Here is a 23740-nt window from a genome sequence, read left to right as displayed (position 1 = left end):
TGGTATTCATGTCAGCATCAAGAGCCTCATTTCAGTGAATAACTGCTAAACTGAATTTAAATTCTCTAGCCCAAAGAGGAAGGTTCCTCATTTCATACCCCAAGTACCAGGTTGCTGCAGCCCATTTGCACAGGAATTAATGTCTTGGGCTCCAGCATTTGCCCTCCCCCACAGATCCTTCCTCTCCAATCTATCAGATGCTGAAAATCACATTAATATGAATCAGCTTCACGGTAGTTTGTTTCTAAATACAGAATGCTTACATGTCACCTGCGCAGCGTGCCTGACATGCCATCAGCTCCACAACGAGCCTGAGCACACGCAGATAAGGTAATTTGCAGAACTGTGTCATAAACTGCATTTATTTTGGTTTAGAGCCTTGTCCCTGCTCTGCCCACTGGTATTTCTCATAAAATTCCCAACTTACTGCACCTATCAAAGAGCAGCAGTTTTTAAAATCAAGAAACTGCCATAAAAATATTTTCTGGGTCCCCTCCCATGTAGAAGGGCCATTCATAGCTCACCACAGTCACAGGTTTGTGGCTCTCAGTCCCAAACCAGTGCAGACCACAAGGTCCAACACTCCCCTAGAGAGCAGGCTGGGGATACAGGCAGCATCTCCTGCAGGATTTAGGAACTCCCTGTGGTGTGTCAGTCCCTGCCTGGCTGCAGTCACTCCGTGACAGGGATTGTGCACACACAGCAGCAAAGGAAGGGGCACAAGCAGAGCCCATGGCAGTGCCCAGAGCTTACCTTCTCAAAGTACCTGACCTCGTACTCAGTGCCATTGGCAGTCAGGAAGCCTGGCTCCTGCCACGACAGGGACACGCTCTTCTGCTCCACCCTGTCCGTGCGGATGTCAGTGACCGCAGTGGGCGCTGAAATGCAGAGAGGGAACGGGCAGGGACTGAGCTGCTGCCTCAGTGAAACCTGGAACAAACAGCTGCACAGTGTGTGGCTTCTGCAGACACCAGAGCCCTCTCTTCCAATCAGGAAGAGCTCCAAGCTGGTGACCATGCAATGGGAGAAGACAGTGATAAAACACAACAGCTTTGTAATCCATGGGCAGCCTGGAACACTCCGATGGAAAACTGGCAAAAATCCCAATGGCACCTTCCACCCATAGTGCTGCTGAGGGGTCTGAGGATGGGCTCACATCCTCGGCTCTGAACCCCTGCTGAAGATGTCTGGGAAAGGCAAAACACAGTCTGTGATCAGGAGGGCTGGTGGGACATGCCAAGGCCTCCTGAACCACCTCACACCAGCTCACACCATGGAACTGGACTGGGAGTATGAGCCCTGCTCTGAGAGCAGGCGGTGCCTCAGGAGCTGCCTGTGCATTTCTGGTCAGCACAAACTCCCTCGTGCATGTGTGCATCCATTTGGTTCATCCACTGCAAGATGCACTTGCCAATATTCCCATTTTAACCAGGCTTGGCTCCAAGCAAGTCTCCACAAGCAGCTCACAGCCCTCAGGCACAGCAAAAGCTGCACGGGGACATTGACTGTTGCCAGCTTGTCCGACTTCCCATCAAATCAGGACATTCCCTGGACCCAGCTCATCCCACCAAGACTCCTGTGGAGAGGAACAAGTCCCTAGAAAGTAAACTTAAGTATCTGTGAAATTCTGTATTTATTACTTAGCTCATTAATCTTTGCTGAAATAAAAAGCACTCATGATGTTTTATTCATGGTGATTTGCTACTTGATTCCAAGTCCCTCTGGCTTCTTATGAGAGTGAGAAGAGTCCAAGGGGCTCCTGTGCAGCTCCCTGTGCTGTGACCCACCCCATGGTGTGGGACATAATCAAACATTATCCCCCAGAACTTGCCTTGGGTCCTGCTCCTGTAACACAAGCTAAGTGCTCCTCACTGTGTTGTATGATAAATAAAATATCACACAGCTGCCCTCCTGTATCTGTGAATCCAGGAAATGGACTGGAGAGACCTGGATGTGTGGTCCTGACTGTTAACAAAGTCATCAGGAAAAATCCTCTCACTCATGGATGTGCTTTAGAGCAGAGCCCATGGTACACGACAAAAAAGCAGGTGCCAGCCTCAAACATGTTTAAAAAACATTAAAGAACATCACACAGGCTATAAAGCATTTCACACTGTGAAAAAAAATGTGCTTCCCATCAATATTTTAAGCTCTCCTATCATTGCCTCTATTTGAGAAAGCAAACATTAAATTATTCACCACTCTGCCTGATTTTATAAACTCCATTCCCTTGTACGTGGGTTTTATCCTCTTGATTAAGCAGTGCAGCAGCAGAACAGGCATAAAACTGAGTGTGGCACCATGTCCCTCCCAGAACAGCTCAGTGCATCCAACAGCTGCGCTCAGCCACAGACACCAACTGCTCCTGCACCCTGCCCTGCTGTGCCAGACAGACACCTCTTCCCTTTCTCTGTCCCAACACAGAACATGCCCTGGGCACCATCCCAGGCAGCTCCTGCCTCAGACATCTCCATTCCAAAGCAGAGAAGCCTCACCAGCAGCAGGCTGACCCCAGGAGCTCAGACATTTGCCCCAGAGCTGGCTCATGCTGTGGCCCTGCTGCCCCACAGTGACTGAATCAGCCCTGGGCATACACAGCCAAATCCACTTTGGAGGACCAAATCCAGCTTAAACCCCTTCTCCAGCCTCAGGAAGGAGGATGCATTCTGGCACTGGTTGCATTATTAATCAGCAACAGATTTAAAAGCTCTTTTAGGCAGGAGCCTTGCATTCCTGCCGGGAATACAAATGACACAGGCATGGAGTGCACATTTACATGGCTAATGCAGCTCCACTCCTGCAGGTGAACAGTTCCTCTCACTCTCAAACACTTTTATTTAGTTCCATGCTGGGGACAGATTAGAAAAAACACGGTATTAATTTTGCCACCCGCAGACTAAATTGCATCTCTTCTTTTTGCCGCAATTACAAGGAACGATGGAAAATTCCCTCTGGTGACTGCTGGAGGGGAAGGGCAGCACAGAGCTGGATTAGAGGAGCAGGATCTGACAGCTAAATAGGGTCTTGTTTAATTTTTCCTCTGAACCTGCTTATCAGCAGACAGAGCTCCCCTGCTGCTGCAAACAACTTCTGAGACCACAGCACGACTGCCACCACGGAAATCAGCCCAGGCATCTGTGGTGGGCTCCAGGGACAAGGGGCTGTGGAGTCAGCACTCCAAGGAGCTCCAAGTGCTCTGAGGAGCAGCTCCCCACGCTGTCCCTGAGCTGTGGCTCCGTGTCCTGCCCATGCAGGGTCCCCTCCTCACAGTGGGGTCTGACAGACAAACTCTGTGTGCAGCCACTCCCTTGGGAGACAACCTGCTCCCTTCTGTGCTGATGGGTTAACCATCACTGTCACCCCCTGCCAACAGTGCAGAGGAAGAGGAACCAGGGCACTGGTGCCTGCTGGGCACTGCCCAGGAGAGGACACTTCCAGCAATAAAAACTGCCAGTGTTCCAAGAAACTCCCCAGCCTCGGCTGCTTGGGTCATTGTGAGCCCCTGTCTGCATCTGGAGACTTGACAGCTCAACAAGACACATCGATTTGGAACAGATTACAGGATTAATTATCCACATTCTTTATGTGCATCTCAGTTCCCTCAGGAGTACAGGGTATTGAGCAAGGGGCTCAGATTTCCCCCTTCCCCAGGGGAAAAGCTGTTTTTAGCAGCCAAGGCATGGGCTGGCATCACTGATTTGCTGCTTTGGTCACTAAGAGGAGGGAGCACTCACTGCCCACACCCTGTGTCCAGCTCAGACCTGGGCTAGGCAGGGTGGGAGCTGCAGAGCTCTGGTCCCTCTGCCTGCACCAGACTGGAGCAATGGCTTGTTGTCAGAGCTCACCACACCCCAGACTGTTCTCTGTCCCCCTGCCCTGAGCTCAGGAGGCAGGAGACCTTCCCAGAGCTAAATCCATCCCTGAACAGCAAAGATCCTAATGAGGAATGACACCTCTGCTGAGGAGCAGTCTGCAGCACAGCATCCCCCAATGGAGCCACAGGGATTATGGTATGAGGGAAGAGAAAGCAACAACGTGCACAAAGACATTTGATCAAGTGCTGGGAAAATTATTTATAACAAGATCAAAGTTTAATCTCTTCAGATGAAATTGTTGGCCAATTCCTGCCAAGAGGTACCTGAGGATTATCTGTCTCCATTAACTGTGGCTTGGGAAAGGGTTTTCATGCAAATTAATAATGTAACCGCAGAGGAACAGACAAGGACACAACAAGGCAGAGCCGACTGTCCTTCAGCACAGCCAGCAGCAGAGGAGGGACCTGGCTGTCCTTTGGCACAGCCAGCAGCAGAGGAGGGGCTCCTCAGCCACCCCCTGCTCAGGGACTTGTCCTCAGTCATGGACACTCACTTCCCCTTTCCTGAGAGAACAGAAATGCCAAACTGGAAATGGACGGGGACAATCACAATAAGAATTGTTTCACAGACCAGAGCAGGATGGAGAGAGGAAATCAATTTTTTTGTTTCTGAAGGATAGCCAACATTTGAATTATCTGTTTCAAGGAGGGTTTTTTTGATGAATGGGCTGAAAATATTACTTCATCAAAGATTTGGGGTTTTTTTATGCTTTGTAAATTCAAACTGCAGCCAGAGCACAGAGCACACTTGTCCCTTCACAGCCCAGGCTGTCACCACACTCACTCCTTTCCTCCCAGCAGCACCAACTGGGAGTTGCCGTGGGCCAGTGTAAGGTTCAGTCCGAAGATTGCCTCATTCTGCCTCACAATCATCATCAGAGACTGAGATCCTGAGACCCTTGAGACCCCTGGGCCCCACCTCTCACTCTGGGCAGGAGTTCTGGTCTGGCCAAGGTGGATGCTTGCCAAGGACTGTTCGGGTGTGTGCTGCACTGTCACGGTACAATGGACTCGGGCAGGTACAGGGCAGAACAGCCGAACTTTCTGCACCTGATTCTTGAAGCCATGAACCTCTGAACACAACAGTCCATAAATCTCCCCACCTTTTGGCCAGTGCCCTCGCCTTGAAATGGACTATAAAATTATCACTCTCAGAAGAAACCCTTGGAGACTTCTTTCTCCCCACAGATGGAAGATATCGCTGGATGATCCGAGGACGTCCCATCTGTTGGTAGCTATTCCCTCTATTCTCTCTCTTTCTCTGTCTCTCTCTCTCTCTCTCTCTGTCTCTGTCTCTCTCTCCCTCCCTACTTCGTCATCTTTTTATCTCTCTCCTTCTCACCATTACCCCAAAACTGAATTGTTGGCCCTCAATAAACTGCTTTGCTGCTTGTTGCTGAACAAAACCTTGGTCTCTTGCTGTTGTCCTTTGCACCCCGCGGTCAATGAACCATCACGACCTCCGCTCAGGTTGTGCAGACCGTGACAGCCTCCACCTGCCCCTCTGCCATATCTGTGCCAACCAGGACAAACCGAGAACAAACAGGGCTGTAAGAGTCAGTCCAAAGATTGCCTGATTCTGCCTCACAATCATCGTCAGAGACTGAGACCTTGAGATCCCCACCACTCACTCCGGGCAGGAGCCGCTGAGCCTCGCCAAAGCGGATGTTCTATTGGACTGAGTTTGGTTGTGTGCTGCATCGTTACAGTGCGCTGTGCCCTAGCAGGTGCAGGCTGAACCGTACTTTCTGCAGCTGAACAACAGGCCTCACTCACAATGGTCCATAACTCTCCCCACCTTTTAGCCAGCGGCCCCTTGCCTTGAAATGGACTATAAAATTATCACTCTCAGAAGAAACCCTTGGAGACTTCTTTCTCCCCATGGATGGAAGACATCGTCGGATGATCCGAGGATGTCCCATCTGTTGGTAGCTATTCCCCCAATTCTCTCTCTGTCTCTCTGTCTCTTTCTCTCTCTCTCTCCCTCCCTACTTCGTCATCTTTTTATCTCTCTCCTTCTCACCATTACCCCAAAACTGAATTGTTGGCCCTCAATAAACTGCTTTGCTGCTTGTTGCTGAACAAAACCTGAGTCTCTTGCTGTTGTCCTTTGCACCTTGCGGTCAAACGAACCATCACAACCCCACTCAGGTTGTGCAGACCGTGACAGTCTCCACCTGCCCCTCTGCCGTATCCGTGCCAACCAGGACAAACAGAACAAACAGGGCTGTAAGAGTCGGTCCAAAGATTGCCTGATTCTGCCTCACAATCATCGTCAGAGACTCAGACCTTGAGACCCCCCACCACTCGCTCCGGGCAGGAGCCGCTGAGCCTCGCCAAAGCGGATGCTCTGATGGACTGGGCTTGGTTGTGTGCTGAACTGTCACAGTGCACTGTGCCCTAGCATGTGCAGGCTGAACTGTACTTTCTGCAGCTGAACAACAGGTCTCACTCACAATGGTCCATAAATCTCCCCACCTTTTGGTCAGCGGCCCCTTGCCTTGAAATGGACTGTAAAACTATCACTCTCAGAAGAAACCCTTGGAGACTTCTTTCTCCCCATGGATGGAAGACATCGCTGGATGATCCGAGGACGTCCCATCTGTTGGTAGCTATTCCCCCTATTCTCTCTCTGTCTCTCTGTCTGTCTCTGTCCCTCTGTCTCTGTCTCTGTCTCTGTCTCTCTCTCCCTCCCTACTTCGTCACCTTTTTATCTCTCTCCTTCTCACCATATCCGTGCCAACCAGGACAAACAGAACAAACAGGGCACGGACACACAGACGGACACCACACCACGCACAGACTGTGTCCTCCCTGCAGAGCACTCCCCACACCCCAGCCCACCCGGGGTGACACCGTGGCCGTACCTGCGTGGCCGGTGGTCACGTTGACCTCAGCGTACTGCGGGCCGGCCGCGGGGCTGAGGGCCGAGACGCCGTTGAGGGCCAGCACGCGGATGGTGTAGTTGGCGTGGGGCAGCAGGTTGAGCAGGGTGACCGTGTGCCCCACCAGCCCCGTCTGCTGCGGCACGAAGCCCACCCTGCTGCCGCACTGCTCGCAGCGGCCGCGCGGCTCCGCGGAGCACCGGACACACCACAGGCTGTAGGTCAGGTCACTGCGGCCACCCGCGTCCGCGGGGGCACTCCACTCCAGCACCAGCGACGACTGCTGCAGGCTGTACACCAGGTTCCTCGGGGCAGAGGGGGGACCTGCAAGGAAAACAGGGTGCACAGGTGTTGGGACAAAGCTGGAGGTGCAGTAGGAGCTGGGGGTAAAGCACAAGAGCTGTCCTGGACAGCCACAGCCAGGGGTGGCTGTGTTTAACAGCATTGGTGCTAAACCTCCCAGCTGGAGGGAGGTGTGTGCACCACAAGCCACAGCTCACCGTTTTTTTGGCCTTTTTTCGGCCTTTCCCTGTGTCCCCAGTGGAGATCCCTTTGTACCTTGTGGGGTCTCTCCCTGCTAAATGTGAATATTTAATTTAAATTTAACCCAGAGGATTGGGTTGGAGTTGCTCACCCGCTTCATGTGCCGCTGGTGGGTCTAGAAAATTCGAGAAGCACCTGGCTGGACCCAGCACTCTCCTGAGCACCACTGCAGTCCCTGCCCAGCCATGCTCAGCAGAGACCGAGGGCTCCTCCTGGCTGTGCTGGCAGCTGGACAGCATCCATCACCAGAGCAGCTGGACTCCAGACCAATTAACTAGAGGCCATTTAATTAAAACCTGTGAACTATAGTGACTAAATGACTGTGCCCCAGTTTTACCAGGGAGTCTGTGAGCCTGATAGCACATCTGTCTGATCAGCCCCCAGTCTGCAGCTCTGCGTTTTAGGGACAGTCCCTCCATCCCCTCCCCACTGCAGCATCCCCCAGCACAGGCAGGACCCCGAGGTGAGCACACACTAACCTTAAAGAAATTAGGATTTTAGTTAAAAGTTAGAAGAAACTGGGCTTGAGACAGTTACCTGAAACTTCAATAATTGATTCCTGTCAATTTATGTTTGCTTAGCTGTGCTTGCAATGGGAAAGGATGAAACTGGTAGGTAGATCCAAATAAACATGAACAATTGCAACCAGAAACTCATTCTTTGCAAAACTGGAGTTGCCCCAAAGCCATTTGTATTGTCATTGATAGAAAAGGTCAGGGCGAGGAAGACTCACATTACTTCCTCCTTCTAAGACCCCTCCCCACAAAAACGAGCCCAGACTTAATTCAAGAAGCAACCACTCTGCTTAATTGCCATTCAAGCTAATTACCATGGGAAGCAGGGATGGGAGGGGCTGGTATTATGAATATGTATTTGTTTGAACATTTTGTCAATAAATTCACTCTGTGACCACCTGTGATTCTGCAGTGTGTGTTGGGGGGTTACCTCACACTGCTGCCCAGCGCTGAATAAACACACACTTTCTAATTTAAAATTGTTAGAGAGTCTTTTGTCCATCACAGCTGAGTATGGGTGTTAGACCAATACTCATATTTTGGTAAATCACAGAGCAGGCAGGGGAGCCCTGGCCAGCCCTGGCTCTGTGCTGCAGGACAGACCGAGTCCCTGGACACCAAAGGAGCAGCAATTCCAGTGAGACGTACGCGTGCAGGAGGCAGAGGCTGGGTCTGAAGGAGACCTGGAGTAATTGGTCTGGCACAGGCAGAACGTGGAGGCTTCCTCGTGTGTGAAGCTGTGCTCAGGGCATGGAGAACACCGAGGGAGACGGACGGAGAGCTTGTAAAACCCCGGCAGGCAAGCTGAAAGAGAGAGAGGGTGAGAGAGCAGCACAGGATGAATGGGCAATGTCTGTGACTGCATTTCCCTGCTTCCTTGGACCTGCTTTGCTGCCACTGGCCAGCAGACACCACCCTCTAAGCTGCTTTCCCTGAGCACCTGCATGGTCCTGGAACTGAGACTGGTTTTACCCAGAAGGGATATTTGGCTGCTGTAGCTCTGATTTTCATAGTAAATCATTCCTTATCTAGGGTGCTAGATAAACAAGGAAAAAATAGCAAATGTTAAAATCACTCCTGAAACTTCCAATACCCTCCTTAGAGTTGAGAAACCAAACCAAAGCTAGTAGTGTATTCATAGAATGGAGACAGGATTTGCTTTTTCCTTTAGTTAGGCAGCACTGACCACCACACAGGGCAGAAATATCACAGCATCAGACAGGACAGGAAAATCAATCCTATTTACAAACATGATGGCATCCAAGCACTAAGCCCAGAGCCCCCATCCCTCAGATGTGCCTGTCACACAAAATCTGACATCTCATCACAGGGAATCGAACATTTCCAATTAGAAGTGTCATTCAGACTAGCCCACCCTGTTTTCTAACAGCCAGAAGTAAGTTTACAGAAGTGTCTGTCACTAATAATGGCACAAAACACCCCAGTTTGCATGTCCCAGGAGCAGGCACCACAACCCCCTGTGAGTGTGTTCCACAAGGTGCCTTGGGCTTTTTTTTCTTGCTATTTTTTTTCCCTTGGCTGCCTAAAACTTGCCCTTGAGAAGAACAGAAGTGCCCAGCACATGTGATGTACCATATGTGTGTCTCTGTTTCTTTTTTCAGACAAACTCCCACCCTCTTCCACCTCATCCTACGAGAGTTTTTCTTGGTCTCCAGCTGATTTAGGTGTCCCTGCCATCTCACAGTGCTTATTTCTGCAATGGGTATGTGACAGCTCTTGGGAGATCAGGTCATCAATTTATAGAATGAAATTCCTTTTTTTGTACACTGCTTTCTATCCTGGTCCTGGTCTTCTGGTGCTACCACAACTCAATTATTAAACAACAAAATTCAGTAATTCATTGTCCCAGAGCCAAAGTGAAGCAGCCAGATGGGTCAGATGGATCAGCTGCCTCTCTCCAGCTCCACCACTGCTGACCACAGAATCTCCTCAAGCCAACCTGACCCGTGTCACTGACACAGAGAGCACATCCCCCTCAGTGTGGCACTGCACACTGCCAAACAGCAGCAGAACAAACTACCCTGATCACCCAGCATGAAGTGACCATGGGAAAGGCTTCTCTTACCACCTCACCTGACACAGCTCCTCAGGCAGGAGCAGGTGTCTCTGCTGAGAGAGAGCAAAAAGATCTCATTGCCAGCTTGTGCCACAGGGAAAGCAGGGGCAATTGAGGATGCAGACCTGGAAAATGCATGGTTTCCTATCCAGTGGCATAGGACAGCTTCCAATTTCCCTTCCCAGTGAAGTCCTACCAGCAGCAGCACCACGTGTGCCAGTGTGAATTAATAACAGCTGCAGCCTCACTCAAAATGCCTATGCAGGCATTTATAATTAACACTACAACTCGGTTGTCTTCCAAAATCAATTCCTTTCCAGTTTTGGTCATGGAATTGTATTTGACAAAGTTCATCTGCTTTAATGTGTGTTAATTTTCTCTGTTGAAGCAGACATTCATAAAAATACTCTTTAAGAAAGCCACAGCTGGGGAAACAGGCAGCCAGGACTGGGGGTGCCACAGCAGGAACCAGGACAGCAGCACAGGTTAAGGCACCCCAGCTCCTGACAATCCCTCCCAGCAAAGGGCAGACTGGGAGCACTGGGAGCTCTTAGATTTGCATCCAGCCCTCCCTGAGCACTGCTCAAACCTGTAATCTCACCACTGGCATCTCAGTTGTTCACAGAGCTTCTTTCACAGGAGCTCCTGCTCCTGCTGACCCCTCACTGGACCAGCCATACTCCCTCTTAACCCCATTATCAAACCCAGCAAGTCACTGTTTATTATGTTCCAAATATTTCATCAGTGCCTCAGGGCAGCACAGAGGGAAGGAGGGGGCAGCAGCCCCGAGGGGGGACAGACACTGCCAGGCAGTGCCCAGGGACAAGGACATGCTGCCCAAAGCAGAGAGGGCCCCTTGTGTAAATCACTGACAGAAAAGAATTTGTGATGTTCTGAGGTGGCCAAAGAGCCTTTTTGACAAATGCCCTCGGGTAGCAGAGAGGCTTCTGCCCCCTCCAAGCTGAGTTTGAGATCTGACCTTGTGTGACCACCCCAGCTGTGATCAATACTGCAGGCAGAGAGAGGGGACAGCAGCCAAACTCTGTGCCAGAGTGAGAGGGACAAAGTCAGCATGAGGAGCAATCAGTGCAAGCTCTGAGACAGGCTCCCCTCACCTCTCACAGGGTTCCAGGATGGGAACTTTGGGCTGCACCACTCCAGAGATTCCAAAAGCACCTTGTCTTCCACACAGTTTGGAGGTTTTTAATTACTGGTTTTCAACAAGCAGCCTATGGTCCAACACACTGCCAGCAATTCTGACACCTCTAGACAATGCTACTCTGCAATTTTTGTCCTTGTTAAATAATTTGTGGAGTACTAAAATAAAAACCTGTGTCCAGGGGCAAGATCTTTGTGCATCCCCAACAATGAACTCTTAAGAGCCAAAATTAAATTTAGTGATTTAGTCCAAAGACAGTATTGAAAATCTAACAGAGTGCACTCAATGAATCCAGCCAGGACTGACAGAACCTCATTGCCATTTGTGCCAGAATGTTCCTCAAGGACACACTGAAGCAGGAACATCCTCTGAGCCAACTGCAATCCACTGTTGTCTCTCTCAGCCCCCTAATGGATCCACCAAGCAGTTCTGGTGTAGGACTGGCCTCTGCAGCACCTTGAAGAGAATTTCAGCTCACACAAACCCCTCAGCTGTGGGTCCTCTCTGCATTTCAACAGCCCATCCAACATGTTCATCCAGCAGCCAGATATCCTGACCTTAACCTCACAGGAATTCTGCAAACAACTTGTGATGCTTGTAATGGTCAGAGTGGTTTGCTCTGAAATTAAATGTCATGGAGCCATTTGTGTCTGAATCTGCCACATCTTCCACTGCCCTAATTATTTCAGACCCACTGTGACCCAGCAGTGCAATCCCAAATGATGAACACCTCCAAGCCTGGCCATTATTCCAGAGGGACTGGAAAGAGAGCTTGTTTTTTGTTTTACATGGGTGCTCCATGTGCCTGGCTGATGGGCAGCAGCACCAGGCTGATGCCACCTCACAAACCCCACCCAACGTGCCCAGATCCAGAATTCCTGTGGAATTTCCTCCAATTCCACACAGAAAGCAGCACCAGGCTGATGCCACCTCACAACCCCCAACCCAACATGCCCAGATCCAGAATTCCTGTGGAATTTCCTCCAATTCCACACAGCAAGCACAGGGCCTGACTGTGGGATGCCTGTGGCTGCATCCATGATGAAAGCAAAACCTGGTGCTTTGTGCAACTTCCAGAGCCCCAGGAGGGGAAATAAACGTATGCATAATCCTCCAGCATCAGTCAGCAGATAAAATACACTCCAGGAGCACTTACAGGTTTGTAAGCTAATGTATAAAAGATGAAACAAATCAAAAGCTCCAAGTGCTGTACATTTGGATCCATCTTTTTTGTATTTAAACAGCAAAGCAGACCTCAGGCTTCAAGAGGGATCTTTGCAGTAAATGACAAAATATTGTAATCTATTATTTTAAATTTCTTAACTTTCAATTGAACTGTTTCTTTTCCACCTAAGGACACTGCAGTGGCACAATGCTGTGTGGGACATATCCAATGGACAGAAGAGTATCTCACCCACCCCACATCCCACTCCCACCCTAAACCTTTGCTTTCTCCCTAAGACAGATACAATAAATCTCCCTTGTGTCCTGTCCACAGCAGGTTGAATTCCACATGCTGCTCAAAAATCCATCCAGTGATGCAGACAAGGAGGGGGAATTTCTGTTATTCCCCATTCCAAACAGCACCTGTGGACAAGGCTGTCACTGAAGCCACCTCCTGTGCAAGGTATTCCTCCCCAAAAAAGCAGCATTCTCATCTCTTTAAAAAATAATTTAAAAATCCTGACAAAGCACTAGAAACTATTTCAACTCTAAAACCATTTTCAGCGATGTCATGATGTCATTCCCATGTAGACAAGGGACACTGCCACTAATCAGAGCATCATTGAGCAGCCCAAGCAGGGCTGCAGGTGCTGCTGGGGGCAGCAGAGCATGGGACACAGCAGCAGGGCAGAGCTGGCTCCTGCCAGTGCTGTCAGAAGTGGAGGAAAATGAATTGAGGAGGAAACTTTGCCAGAGCACAAATTTAGGTTTCTGTCAAAGAAGAGTGGCTGGCAGCTATTTTTGGTAACTGGTCTCCATCATATTAATTCAATGTCTGGTTTAAGTTGTCTCATTTGCAGCAAATCTGGCTGGTAAATATTAACCTTGAGCTTTGTTGAAATTCCCCTTGCAGACATTAGTGGGGATTGGACAGGAAAGATGAAGCAGAAGGAGACAACTTCGAATGAAAGTGTCAGGCAGACCCCCAATCATGGCTTCATTTACACAAAAACTGCTGCTACACACCACAAAACAAACAGCACAAAGAGGCTACAGCCTACACCTGACAAAATTAATGGCAAAAAGACATCAAAGCTGAGAAGCCAAGTGAAAACAAAACAGGGACGGGCAAGGAATCATCCACAGAGCCCAGGACTGCCCACCTGCCTGCTGTGCATCTTCTGGGAATGGTCAGAGCAAGCACAGAGCAGCATCTGGCTGCAGACATACATCAGGACAAGCAGCCTGAGTGCATTTCCAGTGACAAACTCTCCTCTTCTTCGTGAGTGGATGTTGAACAGGCTCTAAAGTTGTGCAGTCCCACTCCACCAAACACCAAAACAATCCATCAGAAACATGCAAACCTGTCAGGAGTGCTGGAGTGCCTCTGAAGCAGTGGTGTAGGACAGGATGGACATGGAAAACTCAGCTTTCCTGCAGCCAGAATTAGCAGAGTCATGACTCCTACTGGCCTTTTTTTCATCTCTCCTAATTTCAGAGCGAGGACACAAACCTTCTCTTGGTACAGGATGCTCTCAGTAGTTAAATCAGGGACACCAGCTCTGCCACCAAGTTTAAACACCTTCACCAGTTCATCTCCTGCATCCTCCACTGTCGCCACCACCACCCTCAAGTGCCACCCTGGTGCCTGTGCCACCCCACAGGCACCAGCAGCAGCAAAGCCCCCAGCCCACCATCCACACCTCTCAGCCCCACAAGAGCTGCAGCAGAAACTGTGGCCAAAAAGTTTTGTGGGCCAGCAGGAATCACAGCCTCTGAGCCCTCCAAAGCCTCCACCACAGGGTCATGGTGGTGGGGCCAGGTGTGTTGTGCCACCCCCAAACTCCCAAAGCATCCAGCTCAAGGGCTTCTGTCTCCTCACTGAAGAATTTTCACAGCTCTAGCTGCTTTCATCAGAAATCTTTCAAAGCTTTTCACTTAGCGCTATGCTAATGCAGGGCTGCAAACAAACCCGAAACTTTCAACCCTTAAAAACTATTTTCTGATATTTGACCAGACATCAGAGGCTGCTCCACAGAGAATGACTAATGACCTGCTTTCTGTGAGAGGGGAGAGAAACTTAATTATGTCCATTAAATTACTCCAAATATTTTTCCTCAGAGAATATGAATTATTTAAACTCAACAGAGCAACCTGAAACATTAGCAAAAGCCTTCAGGGACTGTTATGTTAAAATCCCCACTCCAAACAGATGTGGAAAGCATGGCAAGCTGCCATGCAGCCACTGAAGCAATCATCAGCACTGAGATTTCAATTTGATAGCTTTAATAAGGTCTTCTTCAGGAGAAGCCACTGCCCAGAGCACTGGGAAGGGCATCCCACCAGCTGGAGGAAGGCAGCACCATCAGCACAGTGAAAAGCCTGGAGGTGCCCCTGAAGGGCAGATCTGATTCCAAGGGAAAAGCTCACTCCCCTACTGCACCACCTGCCTGCAGTGCAGGGGAATCCACCTGCCTGGGGCTTATTTAGTTGTTTTCCTCTCCGTTTTTGAGGTGAAAAGGGTGACATCCAAGGTATCACTTGGACACCAGGCATGGGGTGCAAAGAGTCTTTTCAAATGAGCTTCACTGAAGAACACATCCCCTTTGCCAGCTCCCAGCTGGCAAGAAGGTGCCTGGGGGTGGCATTAGCCAAACAACTCTCTCCATTCAGAGGCTCACACACTCTGAGGAAGAGCATGACAGCCAGCATCCCACACCTGGCTCTCCCCTGCCTTTAAAAGTGGTGACAGCCCCAGGTTTGTTAGTGGGATGTCTCAGGGCAGAGGGTATGTCCATTTTTGCAGCTGTCCTTAAACATAACCTTGTGAGCTGTAAACTCACCAAATTATTAAACCGTGTCCAAAGCGTATCAATAGGGATATTAATGTTCTAGAGTAATTTCAACATTGCAGATAAAGCTTTGGGAAATGCCTGACAGCACCCAGAGCTGCCAGGTCTGCCCAGCCAGCACCACGCTGCAGAGCAGCCCCATGCCCTCCAAACAAACCGGGGAGCTGCCACCACCCAAAGAAACAAGGCTGACAGAGCACAATTCCACTTGTCCAAACTGTGCTCAGGTCTCCAGCAGCATGGACTGACACAGACAAGAACTGCCAGGACACCGATGGCCACTTTTACCTCTGCATCCCCCGTCCTTCTCCTCGAAGCCAGGGCTGCACATGCACTTCCCTACGGGCACCAGCCACTCTCCCTCTGCACTGCAGTGCATCCGAGGGGGGTTATCCACATCCACTTCAGCATGGGCCACACAAGTGCCCTTAACTTCCACCAATGTCACAAAGGCCGTCTCTGCCACCGTGTCTGGGAACACGGCCAAGTTCTGCACGGTGCTGAGACACTTCTTGTAATAAACCCGCACGGAGACCAGCGCCACGCAGGCGCCCACGTCCTGGAAGCCCAGGTGGAAACCCCTCTTGCTCAGGTGCCCAATCTCCCTGAGCTCAGTGTTCAGCTTCATCTTGCGCTCGCCCAGGTCTCCCTGTGTGAAGCTCTCGTCGGCAGCAATGGTGTCGATCTTGGTGTGCTTGCTCTCGCGGACGCTGCGGCCCAGGTCCGAGTCAGACTCCACGTAGTACAAGTTGAAAGTCTCCTTGCAAGTGCTTGTCACGCCAGGGATGCTGTTGCAGTCCCTCAGGGTGAACTTGAGCTCAATGAAGATCCTCTGGCCGTCACGCCTGGCGATCCAGCCCGTCTGCAGCCAGTTGTTCTGGTTGGGCTCCATGACGTTGCACACCTGGTACGTGCGGATGGGCTTGTAGGTCTCATCCACGCCGCTGATCTCTTCCCACTGGGGACAGGACACAAAATCTCAGGAGCTGCCCCAGCAGAGACACACCAACCAGTATCAGTGTCACCACCACAAGCCTCCCCATTGTGTCACAGGCACTGGAAGTTCCACCAAACCCTGCTCCTGGACCACCTAACACCTGAGCTCTCTGCAGAGGTCAAATGTGAAGACACAACCAGAAAGGCAGCACTGGCAGCAGATTTTGAAAAACAAAGCCTGATTCTGGACACATCATCTGCTGAGGAGCCAGAGCCTTCATCTCCCACACACTCCTCAGATTTTCTGTCCCTGGGAAGGTGCATGCACACAGTGCAGCACTGGATGGGGTTAGGCCACCCAGAGAAATCCAAGATGACTAAGGAGGTGTGACACCATCACATCATCACACAAGGACATCAAATGCCTTCATGAACAGCAGCAGCTTCTCTGCCACGAGAAGTGTTAGCTGCAACAGGACAAATCCTCCAACTGCAGGTGAAACAGCGTTTCCCCAAAGCTATCAGCAGAGATTCTGATCAATGAAATGATGATTCAACCCACACAGCCTGAATGACGACCTGGCAATTTCTCAAAGCAATTCTTTCTGGGGGTAAATTTATGCAAAACAGTCAAAACATACCCAGAACAGAGTTTCTTCTGCAAACAAACAACTGTACCACACAGATGACTCCAGACCTACTGCTCTCTCTCTAACTTTGTTTCCATTCGGGAAAATGAACCCGAAGCTGCAAGGAGCACAACTCCAAGCTTACAGAAAGTGGCTTTAGACCAACACCAGCAGCAAAGCCAGGGGCTGGTGACACAAACATTACATGACAGAGCTCCCGGTGACTTCCTCATCCACAGCCCTCGGGTCCTAAGGGCTAGACTGGCCCTTGGAGCTCATGCTGGTGTGCAGACCACAACACAAAGCCTTAACTAGCCAGTGTTTATTGGCTTGTTTTAGCAGTGTAAAATGCACTTTGAGGAGGGACTCCACACCAGTGGCCGAGCTCACAGAGCCGGTGCCTCACTCCTCGCTCTGCTCCCAGGGGCTCCGGGCACTGATCGTGCCAAGCTCCCCAGGAATGAGGAGCCCCGTGGTGCCAGCCCCCACCCCAGCCCTGCGGCAAGCAAAGCGCTCACACCGCAGGATTTCAAACGCTGCTGAGCACCACGGGGCTGGCACACCCTGCCACCCTCTCCAGCGGTGCAGACACAGTGCCATCCCCGTGCTTACCCCGTTCGATGGGTGTGAGGTCCAGCCCAGCTCCGCCTGCGATTCCTTCGAGTCCAGCAGGACAACTGCAGGGAAGGCAGCATCTTAGGAAAACCACTGACACAGGAAATGCTGGTAAAACCCACCCAGTCCATGCACTGGGAAACTTAATGCCAGGCTGTGCCAGGTCCCAGGGCACGGAGCGGCTCCCACCCCGGCTCCACCAGCCATGGCATCACCGTGTGAGCACTCAGCACCAGAAGCTCTCTGTGCACACCCAGAACAACCTCGCAGGTACCTGATCAATGCCCTAACACGGTGCCACCCCAGGGATGATTGCTCGGACACCACAGACAACATTGCCACTGTACCATGCCCACAGCGTGCGGATGCTGGAACTGAAAGGTACCAGCAGCTGCTTTGAAAGAGGGATTTCCCTGGCAAACGACACCCTTTTCCCACAAAACCAATTCTGTCTTGGACAGGAAGAGCTACTTCCCTCAGCTCACAGCTTCACGATCTTTCCACAACCAGCAAACAGCCACAGCCCGTGACCGGCAGGTTGAGCCTCGGGCTCAGACACCGGGAACAAGGGGCGCGGCGGCGCCTCCCCGGCGGGCACAGCCCCGGCGGGCACAGCCCCGGTGGGAACATCCCCGGTGGGAACATCTCGGCGGGCACAGCCTCGGTGGGAACATCCCCGGTGGGAACATCCCCGGTGGGAACATCCCCGGTGGGCACAGCCCCGGTGGGAACAGCCCCGGTGGGAACATCCCCGCAGGGCACATCCCCGACCACCGTTCCGCTCGGAGCCGGGATGCTCCGAGATTCTCCTTCCGACACCGGTGGGGTCCGTCCGCGGCAGCGCAACCTCCGCGAACACGGACCCAGGGCTCGAACCGCCTCCCTGGTACTGGCATCGCGCTGCCTCCGGTGATCGCGGGGACCGGGGCACCCCGCGCTGACCCGGTCACTCCACGAGGACCCGTCCGTGCTCTCCCGCTCCTCCGGCAGATCTCCGCGCCCCGGAGATCCGGCACATCCGCCCCACAACCCGTCCGGCCAGCCCCGGAGCAACCCCACCGTGAGCCGAGCCGGCCGCTCCCGGTACCGAAAGCCGCGGGCAAACGGAGTCGGGGGCGATGCGGGGACACCGCGCGCCGAGGCAGCCGGGCACGGGGGACACGGCGGTGCCGGAGCACCGGGATGCGCCGCCGCCCCGCCCGGCTCACCCTGCTCGGCGGCGGCGCGGGGCAGCACCGGCAGCAGCAGCGGCAGCGGCAGCGGGAGCGGGAGCAGCACCGGCAGCGGGAGAAGCAGCGGCAGCAGCGGCAGCAGCAGCGGCAGCGCCGTCTCCATGGCGCCGCGACTCCGCGCCCCGCGCCGCCGCCGCGCTCCCGCTCCGCGCCCCTCCCCGCGGGGGCGGGGCCTCGGCCCGCGCAGCCAATGGGCGGCAAGGGCGGGGCCTTAGGGGCGGGGCCAGCGCGGGCGGGCGGGCGGAGCCGCCTGAGGGGGCGGAGCGGGAGCCTCCTGAGGGAGCGGAGCTCCGTGCGGGGCTCGGGGCTCTGGAGCTGCTGCCCGGGGCACCGGCACCCCTCGCTGCTGCCGTAACCAGCAGTGCTTTGCCAACCCCGTGCCCAGCTGGTAGCGAGCGAGTGTTGGGTTAGAGCCTCCTTCCTGCAGCACAAGGCCCAGAGCAGCGGGGCAGCTCTCATCCCAAGCCATGCCCAGGAATGTCGGTTCTGTCGACTCCTCCGGGTTGAAATTTTATTCCCAGCTTCATGTCCACGTCCTGCAAGCCCAGTGGGTGCTGTGAAAGCAAAGATGCGCTGGCAGGAACGGCAGGAAAAGGCAGCCCCGGGTCGGGCGAGTCCTGGCAGCCCCACACCCAGCGCTGGGGCTGTGGGGTGCCTGGGCCGGGACAGCAATCCTGCAATTAATTCTTGGCTCACCAAAGCCGAGGGATTTGCCACCTCCTGTCTCGGGGGAGGAACTGAACCAGGTTTGGTTATTTCCAACTGTAGGTGTTGCAGGTTCCTGCCAAGTTTAGTCAGGCTGAATGCTGGTTTTCCTTCGATAGTGGGTGTCGTGATACCAAAGCAAACATTTGTTCCTGTGGGATGTTCTTTTCGCTGTGGTTATGTGTCAAATGTAAAATATTGCAGGTCTGAAATAAAAACATTGAGCCTCCATGTAGCACAGCCCATGCCAAGCCCTGCTCACGGGAGTTGGTGCTCAGACCCCAGCTGGATACCTGGACACAGAGGATGTTTCCAGCTCTCCATTTCTCAGCATCATCATCACCTTTCCTCTCTGTGTTAACTTTACTGGTGAGGAAATTCCATCCATTTATCAGTGCTCTTCCCATCTAGGCAAGCTCAGCGTGGATCAGTGTTTTGTGTGCTGCTGCACCAGCCCTGGAGCCCCTCCTGCCATGCACCTGCAGCCCAGGAGCAGCCTTGCTGACAATGATTCATGCAATCAAAACCCTCCCTCCATCATGTCACAGAGCACAGGGAAGCAAAATACAGGCTTTATTTAAAATCTTTCTCAAGTGGAAACCAAAAGAAGTGACCCGTTATTACGGAAGATTTCTCAAGCCACCCAGGAAGAAAAAGTGATATTTAGTTGTCGTTAAAGGCTCAGGACTGCATAACAATTTCATGCTATGTTAACTTCTAGGTTTTCTTTCACATATAAATTTTTAAGGAGTAAAATAGAAAAATAAAATAAAGGCACTTGACCTTTAATCACAGTTATTTGTGTGCTCAGTCAAGTGTGAGAAAAAGCTAGTTTGTGCTTGAAAGATGCCCTTTAAAGCCAGATTGCTCTAATATGACACACAACTCTCACAGTGTAATATAGGGGATCTTGCTTGCCTGCCTCCAGGAACAGCAGCTTCCTTTTAGTATTCACACACTGCTGGGACAGTGGAAAGTATCAATGTCATGAAGCAAATCAATCCACACCCCTGGGACAGCTCCATTCACCACCAAGCTCCACAGGCATGTATTGTCACTGAGGAGCCAAGTAGGGAAGAGGATTTTGGAAGTATATGAAGGATTTGATGTTAGATATGTTTTACTAGAAGAAGTGTCTGTCATGTTAAAAGCACACAGTTTTTTCATTTATCTGAAATATTCCAAGCACTTATAAAATCTTGGTATTAGAACAGCCAGAGGTATTTTAATTAAGATTTTAAGTATCATGCTTTGGGAAAATGATCTCATTAATTTTGTTTCAGAAACAGCAGATGAAAAAGCCATTGGTGGTGTGAAGAAAACAGAGAAACAGAAGCCTTTAATGGACACTACTGGATGTTCTTAACAAGCCCAAAGCCACAGCAGGGACAGGATGGGATGGCACAGCCCAGCTCCTTGAGTGGCACAACAAGGGGCCAGTATCTGCAGGGGAAGGAGGAGGAATAGTCAGGCAGTCTGGTCACCTCTGCTGCTCACATCCAGCTCTGGGGCTGCTGCCCTTCCCCACTCCTGCCTGGAGGCTGCAGGGACAAGAGCAAAGGGAAAGCAAAGACATCAGGTCACCCAGGCTCCAGATTGTCAGGGGAACTTGTGCAAAGAGCAGGGCTAGCCCAGAAAAGGTGTAATTGGCCAAGCTGAGCTATTACCTGCTGTAAGTGAAGACAGAGAGATAGTTTTGACACCACGGTGAAAATAACCCTCCTGGAAAAAAAAAAATCAATACAAACACCACAGAAAGAGAATCAGAAACCAAGACCATCAATTCCTGAGATAAAGAGTTGAAAGTCTCAGTGGGAGGACAGCCAGATCTGTACTGAAAAACAAAACTTTACTTCTTTTGCTGACAAATTACTTTTTATGCTAAAGGACAAAGGAGCCACGAGGATGCAGGCCTCCATGTGCAGCTGAAAGAGCAATCCTTGACAAAAGATAGAGCAGGCAAAAATCTCATGGAAGCTTTGCACTTCTCTTTTCTCTTCCACACTTGTAAGTATTTTAGTACACTGAAAAACAACGGATTTCTGCAATTTTGTGCTGGTTTTGGCATGTCACACAAACATGCTCCAGGACTTCTGCTGCTTCTGCTGTGACAAGGGCAGAGGCAGAGCAGAGGAAGCAGCAGCAGTACAGCACAAGTGTTCCTGGCATTAAAGAATATCCTACAGAGGAAAGTGGCTCAGACAATCTGGTCCCAACAGCATCTCACCAGTCTGGCACCCCAGCTGATCCCAGGGCTCAGACACTGCTTCCCAGCCAGTGCTGCCCCATCCCTGCTCATCTCCTCCTAACTGGCAGAAATCACAGTGAAAATGAAAGTTAATGTAAAGCTTCCCCATAAATGTCATGCTCAAAGCTGCACAGCCCAGCCTCAGGGCTACAAAGGGAAAACTCTTCTGCTTTCTGGGTTGTTTGTCTGCAAACACAAAGCAACCAGAGCTGTGCACTTGTTTTTAACAGCTCTGTCTTTCTGTCAGACCTGTATTCTGCTTCATGATGTCTGCACTATAAATGTTTTGCAGCAGTTCTTTAGCTTTTAAGGTAATCACATAAAAGACCCTTGACTGCATAAACACAGCTAATCTGGGTAAATGCCTTTAAGCATCTTTACATTTCTTGCTAATGGATTTCCAGACAGCCCACAGATATCCACACTGTAGAAAATAATGTAAAATAGAGTGTCTAATTTTTTTAAATGCCTCACATTCATCACATACTGAGAAAATCCAGAGCTCCAGGCAGCATAATATCATTACACTTATGTAAGTCATACCCCATTCTGTCATCATCAATATGAGCCCCACCTTTGGCTGGGGCACAGATCCATTTAGTGTTAAGTTCCAACTCAACCAGAGACAAATTACCACATGCTGTTAATTAGAAGCAGACAGGAGGGATCCAGGTGTCACAGTCTGGTGACAGAGCCTGAAGTGCTCAGGGAGTCACGTGTGGGATCTGCTCCCCTGGGAGCAGTGGGGAGGTTTGTGGAGGATGCAGGTCCTGCCCCTCAGAGGTGCTTTGCTGGTGGTGCTGAGCACAGGGCAGGATTCCAGCACCCCACAGGCTTCTTCCCCTCTGCTGTGCCTTCACTTGCTCTGCTTGAAAGGCAGAGGTGCAGAGTTAGAGCTCAGGTGGGTGAAAACCTCTGAGAGCTGAGGGAGAAATTAGGATGTACCTCAAGTATAATGGTGCAAACAACCACTAACATAATTTTGATACCAATTACAGGAATTTGAACAAAGGAGTTGTCCTACCTTTGATTTGCTCTCCTCTTCCTGGCTGTTTCATTAAAACCACTTACAGAGATTTGCAGCAGTTCTGTTTGAAGTGCTGTCGTCAGGATTTTCATTTTCAGTCACATCAGAAATGCTCTTCCAGCAGGCTGCTTATGTTTCACAAAGGGATCTGTAGCATGTGGCCATCACTCATTATCAGGGGCATTTTAGACAGGCTGATCCTGCTGGCCATGTGGCTTCTGAAGTGAGTGTCCAGCGTTGAGTGCCAGGGAAGAAGCTCCAGAGTGGCCACAGCAAGGGCCAGTGCCTGCCCTGGTGCCAGGCTTCCTCCACAGAACTCCCTCAGCAGCTCTGAGCTGCACTGCACTGACTCTGCTACCCAAACCTTGCTTAATTTGAAGACTAAGTGTGTGCCAGTCTGGTTCACACTGCTCCTGAGGAGAGCATCCCTGTGCACCCTAAAGGAGGACCCCAAAGTGCCAGTGCACCTTGGGCCTGGATTCCCCCATTATGGTGTTTCCTTTATTTATTAAGAGCTTTTTCATGTTTATATCTTTGTGCTGATCACCATTTAAAATGCATTACCAAGATTTCTAACTTTTCTGGCCCCTCAACAACGTGGCAGTAAAAGCCCCTTAACAACAACAAGGGCACTGAACTGCTGTGGATTTCCATGGAGTGGTGCTGCTCTTGCTCTTACTCATCAGGCAAATCAGAAATGCAACTTGTATGACACACTGATGAGGAAAGACACTTCAGGGCTCACTTGGTAACTCAATCACCACAAGACATTCACCAATTATCCCTCCCCTGTCACAGGGTGAGGGTGGCAGGGAGGTCATGCAGAGCGAGTCTTTTTCATTTGTCCATGACAGAAGAAGGGAATACGCTTTGCAAATTATAATTAGCAATTTAATCCAGCTGTGGCTAATTCATAGATGCATTTTGCACTCCAGGACTCAGCACTTGGACAGACTCTAAATAAGGCACCAGCATGGTGTGTCCAGCTCCCTGAAAGCTCTCCAGTAATTACAGATTGCCTGCTGCTCAGCAGAGAGCAGCTTTCCATGTCTGCAGGCACCTCTGCTCCTCCTGCCACCCTGCCAGGGTGAGATGCAGCCCTGGACAGAGAGACAGCAGGATAGCTGCCATGGGGATCCTGCCAGCCCTGTCCTGAGGATGGACAGAGGGATCCTCACATCCCAGCCCTGCTCCCATCCCAGCTCAGCACTGAAGGGGACTGGGGAAAGGGCTGCAGCTCAGGGAAGCAATACATTCTGCTCCATTCTAATGGGGCACT

At 51.2% G+C, this 23740-nt stretch overlaps 1 protein-coding gene across 1 annotated transcript in view; it reads right to left on the bottom strand.

Moving 5' to 3' along the window:
- Positions 1-18492, bottom strand: part of EPHA10 (EPH receptor A10) — a 28796-nt gene extending 10304 nt beyond the window's left edge. The window contains exons 1-6 of the mRNA XM_033080914.1: positions 18458-18492; positions 17247-17311; positions 15358-16027; positions 8466-8621; positions 6742-7083; positions 754-878 (exon numbers count right to left, since the gene is read on the bottom strand). Coding sequence (XP_032936805.1) covers positions 754-878; positions 6742-7083; positions 8466-8621; positions 15358-15961 — 1227 coding nt within the window. The 5' untranslated portion in view covers positions 15962-16027; positions 17247-17311; positions 18458-18492. The remainder of the gene's footprint in view (positions 1-753; positions 879-6741; positions 7084-8465; positions 8622-15357; positions 16028-17246; positions 17312-18457) is intronic.
- Between the last annotated feature and the right edge of the window lie 5248 nt (positions 18493-23740).

The sequence above is a fragment of the Catharus ustulatus genome, chromosome 26, assembly GCF_009819885.2.
Source record: "Catharus ustulatus isolate bCatUst1 chromosome 26, bCatUst1.pri.v2, whole genome shotgun sequence".
Classification (NCBI taxonomy): Eukaryota; Metazoa; Chordata; class Aves; order Passeriformes; family Turdidae; genus Catharus; species Catharus ustulatus.
Note: the sequence above shows the minus strand (reverse complement) of the source record. Positions and strands in the feature narration are given on the sequence as shown.